At 42.2% G+C, this 9147-nt stretch overlaps 1 protein-coding gene across 1 annotated transcript in view; it reads left to right on the forward strand.

The window, feature by feature from the left end:
• The window catches only part of lamb1 (laminin subunit beta 1), an 84487-nt gene extending 79928 nt beyond the window's left edge, over window positions 1–4559 (forward strand). Inside the window, exons 32-33 of the mRNA XM_033039669.1 lie at window positions 766–925; window positions 4061–4559. Of these exons, the coding sequence (XP_032895560.1) occupies window positions 766–925; window positions 4061–4197 (297 nt within the window). The 3' untranslated portion in view covers window positions 4198–4559. The remainder of the gene's footprint in view (window positions 1–765; window positions 926–4060) is intronic.
• Window positions 4560–9147: the final 4588 nt, after the last annotated feature.

The raw sequence follows: 9147 nt of genomic DNA on the forward strand, positions 1-9147 counted from the left end.
TTTTCCATTTCGCTAGAGATTTCTCTTTTACATTCACTCAGCACTCCTCAAAACATTTGGACATTTTTATGTACATATTTTTAAATTAAATCTCCCCCCCCGGCTCACTCATTTTGTCGCCTCCTGCTGGCCAGCCACCATAACGGCTGCTGACGCCCGGCTCTGCTCGAAAAACGCCGACATTTTTCCCTACCACTGGTGTACGGTCCCACTCTGGCACGCTGGCTCAAGCCAAATATCGGATGTTCAACCGCTGCTTTACGAGCGACGGGGGAACAGCCAGCGTGACAGAGCCGGCGTGTCAGAAGTGCCGGGGATGCGAGGCCTCACATTCTCTGATGGGGCCGCTTTCACTGACTACCGTCAGCGGCACGGACAACCTCGGATCTGGCAGCAGAGTGGCTCCGTTAATGCATTCATTCCACAGTGAGTTCAGTTCGGTAACAACACCGCCCCTCCCCTTCCCCCCTCCCCCCTCTCTCCTCTATAAATTTGGTCAATTATTTCCCGAGGTATTTACTAAATATTTGTATGCCTTGTATTAATGTCTTATGTACATGGTCTTTCACCTTTTCCAGTTGTATTTGTATGCCTTATATTAATGTATATTTGTTGCAAATTGTGAATTATTTATTTTATAGGACACTTGACAGACAATGGTTAGCATTTAACATAATTTCCCAAACTGCCCCTGATCAGCAATGGCCAATTATGTTGTCTGATGTAGACCGTTATTTACAAGATTTTTCTTTTAACAAAACCTAGGTCCTTGACACTGTCCTTAAAGAAAAGTACAATATAGTAGAAGACACCATTGAGAAAAAATCAGATATGGCTTCTGATGCTCAAAAGAAAGCAAAGATGTTACAAAGTGAAGCTGAATCTTTGTTATTAGATGCAAGCCGGAAGCTGGAATTATTGAAGAGTAAGTATTGTACTGAATGTGATTTGTGAGAGTAACACAGACCAAAACTAAAAGTTACACACATATATTTCTCATTTAAATTTAGTTTGGAATTATATTCATTCCTGATATTGTAAACTGTTTGAGCAGAATGGAATGCAGTCCAGCTGCTTAATTAGGGACTAAAACTGTGGTAATTCCTGGGAGAAAAAGCACAAGTTACACAGCCAAAATCTCAGCTTGACAAAATACTTGTGTTTTTTTTCATAGTGATCCTTAAAAAGGAATTATGCTTATCCAAATTGAATATTTCAGTCACTGCTGAGTGCCAATTGTGGACAGAGGAGAAGGGGGAAGCATGCTGTATGGAGCTTGTTGGCTCCAACACAAGTTCCTTGTGGAGTATTGAAATAAAACTCAATGGTGCTTTGTATATCATATCTGCAATTGCACAGTGACATTTTTACAAATATTACACATGCATGTTTTGGTGCATTTTCCGCGTCTGCATGCTTGATGTTTTGGAGCAGTTCCTGCGAACCAACGTCCCTCTCCTTGTCCGGCCATCTTTGTGTCTCGGGGATGCCTCCTGCAACTGACCTTGAAGGTGCTGGAGGCATTGTCCCGGTTCACCCTCCTACTGGCCCTTGCGTCCAATGTCAGCACCCTCACGGGTCCAGAAGGCCTCTGGGCGGGTTCCCAATCCTGCTGTCCGCTGGGCCATAATCCAGCACCCTCAGGACATGGTGCCAGACAAGCAGATCTTTGGGACTATTGAGTGTTATTTCTGTTAATACTCCAACACACTTAATTTTATTTTTCAGATGTTGCAGATTTAAATAATACTTGCTGGGTTAATTGGAACATATTGGTAGGGGGCATGAAGGAAGCTGGTCCTGGTGAACAGGCACCAAACTATCAGTAACCCAGAATAATTAGATAACAGATTATTAGAAATCTACCCTGTTCCCATGCAAATTTACAATGACGGTTCATGAAACAATACACCAGGAAAGATTTTTTATTATGTTTGGATAATAATTACAATTTAAACATCTTTGTCCTGCTTTCATGGAATCATTAAACTTTAATCTTCACTAACAACCGATAAGCTAATCAGCTATTTGACCATTTGCAAATCCTGAGGGTTTGGCAACTGGCTTCCTCCTGTTTAGTCAGGATCCCAGATTAGAGGCTCTCTATAAACTTGGTTCACTGGAAAGTTTCAAGTTAATATCTGTAAAAGTGAATTTTCAAAATGTGTTAATGTGTAAGGCTGAACCACATTCATGAATTCAGAAAATCTGCTGGATCCAGTACCACCAGTCGATATTCAGTTTTTTTAACTTTTGTTCTTAAATTGTGCTGTATCTATACTGATAAAAGGTATTATTAGGTGATGGTGATTAAAATTTGTACACCTTGCATAAGATCTTTTCTGGAAACGATTTATTTGCTTGCAACAATTTGTTTTTGAAATATTCAAGATGAATATTGAACAGAGCTGGACAAAATTGAATGTCAGTCTTGTAAAAATAAATAATACGCAAAACAAGTTCTTTGGACTGTAGATTAACTGTGGCTGGAGTTTCTATTAGACTTTTCTGGTTTATGCTGCAAGCTGCATAGATCTTAGCAATGATGGTAGCTGTTGACTTTAGTGACCATATCTGATTTACTATAGCTGAACAATACACAGGATTTCACGTCCATTTTGAGAAGCACAAACGTAAACCTTTATTTAGAAGAATGTCCATGTGGTGCAACCTTTTGGCAGAAAGGGCCAGATTGCTGATTTAGATCTCTCTGGAGAGCTTCCTGCATGCACGTAGTGGTCGAAGCTTCCCGAGATGTCACTGCAGATGTCATTTTGGCCACATTACAATGTTTGAATAGTCATAGATCGACACAAAAAGCTGGCGTAACAGGCAGCCATCTCTGGAGAGAAGGAATGGGTGACTTTTTTTAAAATTACCGTATTTCCCGGCAATGAAGACGCACCCCCAATTTAAGTTGCTATATTTTGAAAAAAGGATGGCGGGACAGGATCAAGGGTTTGGTTTAGTCCAGGGGTCGGCAACATGATGGGTATTCCTTCTCTCTCTCTGTCTTCTTCCCCCCCCCCCCCCCCCCCCCCCCCCCCCCCCCCCCTATTACAGCCACTTCCCATCAGCTGCCAGCAATGAGGGATAGACTTGGCTATATCTCAGTACAGCAACATAGTTCTTGATGCTGCTGTACTGAGGAATAGCCAAGTCTATCTTTCTTGGCTAACAACCTAACCTTCGGCCTCCAAGACGCAGGTAAATTTTCGTGCCTTATTTTTGGGTAAAAAATAGCGTCTTCATTGCTGGGAAATACGGTAAATGGATTTCACTACTTTACGGATATGAATTTAAGTTGATTATTTTTCAATTGGAATGTCAACATTTTGATTTAGCAGTGGGGTGGTGTTTCTATGAGTTTCTTTACTTTTCAGCAGGTAAATCCTGCACTGTGCAGGGCTTCACCATTTCTCCCACATTTGTGCTGATGCGTGGTTCAAGGAGAGGTATTAGTGAACAGCTCTCTGCTTGGAGTTGACTGCACCAAACCTTTTACAGACCTGCTGATGTGCACCAATTTTATTTGAGGAACCCCTCCAAACCTGTCATTTTTAATGTCCACCTGACTTTCATTCTCTCCTCTCCACCCATTAATAGTCCCCCCCCCCCCCCCCCCCCCCCGTTGGAGCAGGTGCATTGGGGAGGGGGGGGGACTATTAATCTTCTACTTTCTAAGTTTTATGTTTCTTGTTGCAGTTCATTGTTCCCTATGAACTACATTTTGAGCACTTTACATCCAAAATGCTTATTTGAAGACGCTGGGGAATTTTGTGGTTGCAATAACTACTGTTTGCGAGAGACTTAATGCAAATGGTTTATGTTTAAGGTTGAACTTGATCGATTTTCGGAATTGAAATCCCATCTTGTTTATCTAAATGTTTAAAATAAATAGAAAATAGTGGTTTTAATGATTGTACTACAGTTACTATCTAATAGAAAATACAATACTATATATATATATATATATATAGCAGATGTGTGACAAGACTGATGTCCCTAAATTATCAAACTATCCAAGATTTGTAATTTTCAACTAACTTGTCTTCAACAGAACTGGAGAAAAACTATGAAGAAAACCAGAAGGCCTTGGAGGAAAAAGCACAACAGTTAGTAAAACTGGAAGAAGATGTACGCACATTGCTACAGACAATCAGCCAGAAAGTTGCTATCTATAGTACTTGTTTATAATGAGGATCGTTTCGCTGGCATCTGGAAACATAAAACAGTGCTCTACTAATGCTGAAGAACAATCAACACAAAGCCTAATTCTTTTTTAATAAATTGAATGAATTAATAAAAAGTGCAGCTTTTATTTAATGCACTTCAGTTTAATATTTCCAGTAGAAGACAATGTTTAAAATATAAAATCCAATCTAAACTCAGTATTTTTGTATTATCGTTCAGACTATTCAATGAAGTTTAAAAACAAATCTCTGGAGGTGTAGCAGATTTTTGTAGCAAATGTTTAACCCACTTATCGCAATCACACTAAACCTGACATGGATTTGGTAACCATTTATACAGCAATAAATGCTTTGTTTAAAAAAAAATAGTTTGTGTAGGAATTAACTCACTGACAGATTCATTGATATCCACTAGCAAAAACACACATTGTCATGAGAGAAGCAAGTTTTCTGAAAGTATTTTTCAATGGAGCTGCACCTTTCACTAGTAATAGGACATGGGCTATATTGGTGTGGTACTGAAACTGTCCTATATTAACTATCACTGCAGTAAATCTAAGCAAGCCCTCAGGCCAGTGTTGGGGCAAAATTACTTTACAAACTAATTATCTCAGAGGTCTTATGTTTGGGAACAAATCGTTGCCAGGCAGATTGGGAAATACCAAGAATATTGAAGAATAGCTTTACCCTTACTTATTTACATACCAGGAAATAGTATTTTTTAAGAGTAGGTGGATTCTGTAAAATATCTATACCAATCCACCTTAAATTAGGAGTATTTATGCTACTCTATACAAGAAAAAACACTGCATCTCCAGGTACCTACATACAGACATGTGAAATCTCAGCATGTTCTCCAGAGTAATAGTCAGTGTGTTAATTAAATTTACAGATCAGTTCCAATTGAGATCTGCCTGAGATTTACTGTTCTCAGAGGCAAGCTGCCTTGCGAAGTTTTGGTTAATAGCATTTAGCACAGTCAGTTAAGATCACCAAAGAATTAACCCTTCCTAATTATTGAACAAAAACATTAGCTGTTTGTGTGTTGTTGCGTGCATGTACAAACACAGACATGCACTATGATCACTCATTCACTACAAGCACAGGCACACGCTTTCACACCTTTTCCCTTGGCCCCCCTCATCCCTCTATAAATGTATATTTTCTCCAAAATGCCTCTATAGTCTTGGTTCCCCACTTTACTTGCTTTCCCAGGCAGCCCATTCTCTTTCCTGCCCCTTGTTCTACTACAGCTGCCTTAAGCTCCAGCTTTTTTATGCCCTGGCCTATCTACTGTTTGCATCTTTGACACCATCTGCTGGAAAGATTGAAGTAATAGAGGACTTGCCAGATGTTGACAACTTTTTACTGTTCTAGTATCAGCTTGACTCCAATTTAATTACAATCCAGCAGGCTGATAAACAAAATATAAGGTGCTGTTCCTCCAGTTTGCATGTGGTGCCTCTTTGGCAATGGAGGAGGTCCAAAATGGAAAGGGAAGTTAAAATGGTTGGCAACCAGGAGATCCAGCAGGCCACCTGATTTCATCAATGACCTCATCTGAAACACCAAATGCAGTAAGCGGTGTTTTGAAGAGGTGTTTGTGAACCTGTCTCACCTGGAAGGGCTGCAGGGTTCCCTGGATGTAGATGGAGGAGATACAGGGACATGCGTTACATCTCCTGAGGTTGCAGGTAAGAGTAGCCTGTGAGGGGCAGGTTGGGTAGAAAGGGACGAGTGAACAAAGAGTCGTGGAAGGTGTAATCTCTGCAGAAAGCGGAGGGACGAAAAGATATAAATAGCTCGTGATCACAATGAGATAGTGCGAATGTCAGGTAATGATGTTTTGGATGTGGAGCCTGATGTGAGGCAAGGACCAGCAAATCTCTATCCTTGTTCCATTAGGGGACGTGGTGTAAAAACAGAACTGCAGGGCACAGGAGACACAGGTAAAAGATCCATCCACAACAGCAGGGGGGAAACAGTTTTTACACAGTTCCATGTCTCAAATTGAGTCATGCTGAAATTTTGCAAGAAATTTGATTGTATTTGGCAGAGTTGTCTAAAATAGATGTGTTAGCTATTCTCTAAACTACAACAAAGTTGGTGCATTATGAGGGAAGTACATTGGGTGATTGATGGAAATTAACCAATCAGTTCAAAGTGTGATTCAATTACACCAAAGATGCAGTTCTCAAGAATTTATGTAGTCAAATAAACCAAACAATTATTCTGTCAGATGTCAAAAAGCTTAACTTATTCAATCCCAATTACAAATATTGGATCATATTCCAGGAAAAAAATAATCACAATTATGGTACTCTTAAAAAATAGTGAGAACTCTGACCAATGCAAAAATAAAAGTACACAAAATCTCATTTACATTTTTAAATGTAGCCAAGTTTAATAGAAGCCAAATTTTAAAAAGCAGCAAAAATTGCTTTTAGAAACATAGAAAATGAGTGCAGTAGGCCATTCGGCCCTGAGCCAGCACCACCATAAACCCACTGACTCCCATGGCTATCTAGACTACACTTCTTCCCTCCCTACTTCCTGCAAGGACTCCATCCCCTACTCCCAATTCCTCAGTCTACGCTGCATCTGCTCCCAGGATGAGGTGTCCAACACCAGGGCATCGGAAATGTCCTAATTCTTCAGGGAACAGGGGTTCCCCTCCGCTACTATAGATGAGGCTCTCACCAGGGTCTCTTTAATACCCCGCAACACTGCTCTCTCTCCCCATCCCCCTCACCTTCCACCGCACTAGCCGCCACATACAACAAATAGTCCTCCGTCATTTTTGCCACCTCCAACGTGACCCCACCACTCGCCACATCTTCCCATCTCCCCCCCGGCTGCTTTCCGCAAAGACCGCTCCCTCTGTAACTCCCTGGTCAATTCTTCCCTTCCCACCCGCACCACCCCCTCCCCGGGCACTTTCCCTTGCAACCGCAGGAGATGCTACACTTGTCGCTTTACCTCCCCCCTCGACTCCATTCAAGGACCCAAGCAGTCGTTCCAGGTGCGACAGAGGTTCACCTGCACCTCCTCCAACCTTATCTTTTGCATCCGCTGCTCTAGATGTCAGCTGATCTACATCGGTGAGACTAAGCGTAGGCTTGGCAATCGCTTTGCCCAACACCTCCGCTCGGTCCGCATTAACCAACCTGATCTCCCTGTGGCTCAGCACTTCAACACCCCTTCCCATTCTTAATCTGACCTTTCTTTCCTGGGCCTCCTCCATGGTCAGAGTGAGCACCACTGGAAATTGGAGGAGCAGCACCTCATATTCCGCTTGGGCAGTCTGCACCCCAGCGGCTTGAACATTGACTTCTCCAATTTCCAGTAGCCCTCGCTGTCTCCTCCAGCCCTCTGGCTCCACTTCTTCCTTTCTTCTTCCCCCCCCCCCCCTCTCCCCCCGCATCAGTCTGAAGAAGGGTTTTGACCCAAAACTTTGCCTATTTCCTTAGCTCCATAGATGCTGCCGGACCCACTGAGTTTCTCCAGCACTTTTGACTACCCACCATTCAATATGATCATGATCATCCAAAATCAGTATCCCGTTCCTGATTTGTCCCCATATCCCTTGATTGCTTTAGCCCTAAAAGCTAAAACTAACTTGAAAACATCCAGGGAATTGACCTCTGCTGCCTTCCACAGGGAGAGAATTCCACAGATTCACAACTCTCTGGGTGAAAACGTTTTTCCTCATCTTAAGTCCTAAATGGCCTACCCCTTCTTCTTAAACAGTGACCCCTGGTTCTGGACTCCCCCAACGCCAGGAACATTTTTCCTGCATCTAGCCTGTCCTATCCTTTAAGAATTTTATGTTTCTATAAGATACCCTCTCATCCTTCTAAATTCCAGTGAATACAAGCCCAGTCGACCCATTCTTTCATCATACGTCAGTCCCGCCATCCCGGGAATTAACCTGGTGAACATACTCTGCGCTCCCTCCATAGCAATAATGTCCTTCCACAAATTAGGAGATCAAAACTGCACAATACTCCAGGTGCAGTCTCGCCAGGGCCCTGCAGTAAGATCTCCTAACTCAAATCCTCTCGCAATGAAGGCTAACATGCCATTAGTTTTCTCGGCTGCCTGCTGTATCTGCATGCTTACTTTCAGTGGCTGATGTACAAGGACACACAGGTCTCTTTGCACCTCCCCTTTTCCTAATTTGACACCATTCAGATACTAATCCTTCCTATTCTTGCCACCAAAGTGGATAACGTTACATTTATCCACATTATACTGCACCTACCATGTATCTGCCCACACACCCAACCTATCCAAGTCACCCTGCAGCTTCATAGCATCCTCCTCGCAGCTCACATTGCCACCCAGCTTTGTGCCGTTCACAAACTTGGAGATGTTACATTTAATTCCCTCATCTAAATGGTTAATATATATTGTAAATAACGGGTCCCAGCACTGAGCCTTGCGGTACCCCACTAGTCTGAAAGGGATCCGTTAATTCCTACTCTTTGCTTCCTTTCTGCCAACCATAGTGCTCTATCCATGTCAATACCCTACCCCCATTACCACGTGCTCTCATTTTGCACACTAATCTCCTGTGTGGGACCTTGTAAAATGCTTTTTGAAAGCCCAGATACACCACATCCACTGGCTCTCCCTTATCCATTCTACTTGTTACATCTTCAAAAAATTCCAGATTAGTCGAGCATGATTTTCCCTTCATTAATCCAAGTTGACTTTAACTGATCCTATTACTGCTTTCTAAATGCACTGCTATTACATCTTTAGTAATCGACTCCAGCATCTTCCCCACTACCGATGTAAGGCTAACTGGTCTATAATTCCCTGTTTTCTCTCTCCTTCCTTTCTTAAAAAATGGGGTTACACTAGCTACCCTCCAGGCCACAGGAACTAATCCAGTCTATAGAACATTGGAAATGATCACCAATGCATCCACGATTTCTACGGCCACCGC

The sequence above is a fragment of the Amblyraja radiata genome, chromosome 21 (genome assembly GCF_010909765.2).
Source record: "Amblyraja radiata isolate CabotCenter1 chromosome 21, sAmbRad1.1.pri, whole genome shotgun sequence".
Classification (NCBI taxonomy): Eukaryota; Metazoa; Chordata; class Chondrichthyes; order Rajiformes; family Rajidae; genus Amblyraja; species Amblyraja radiata.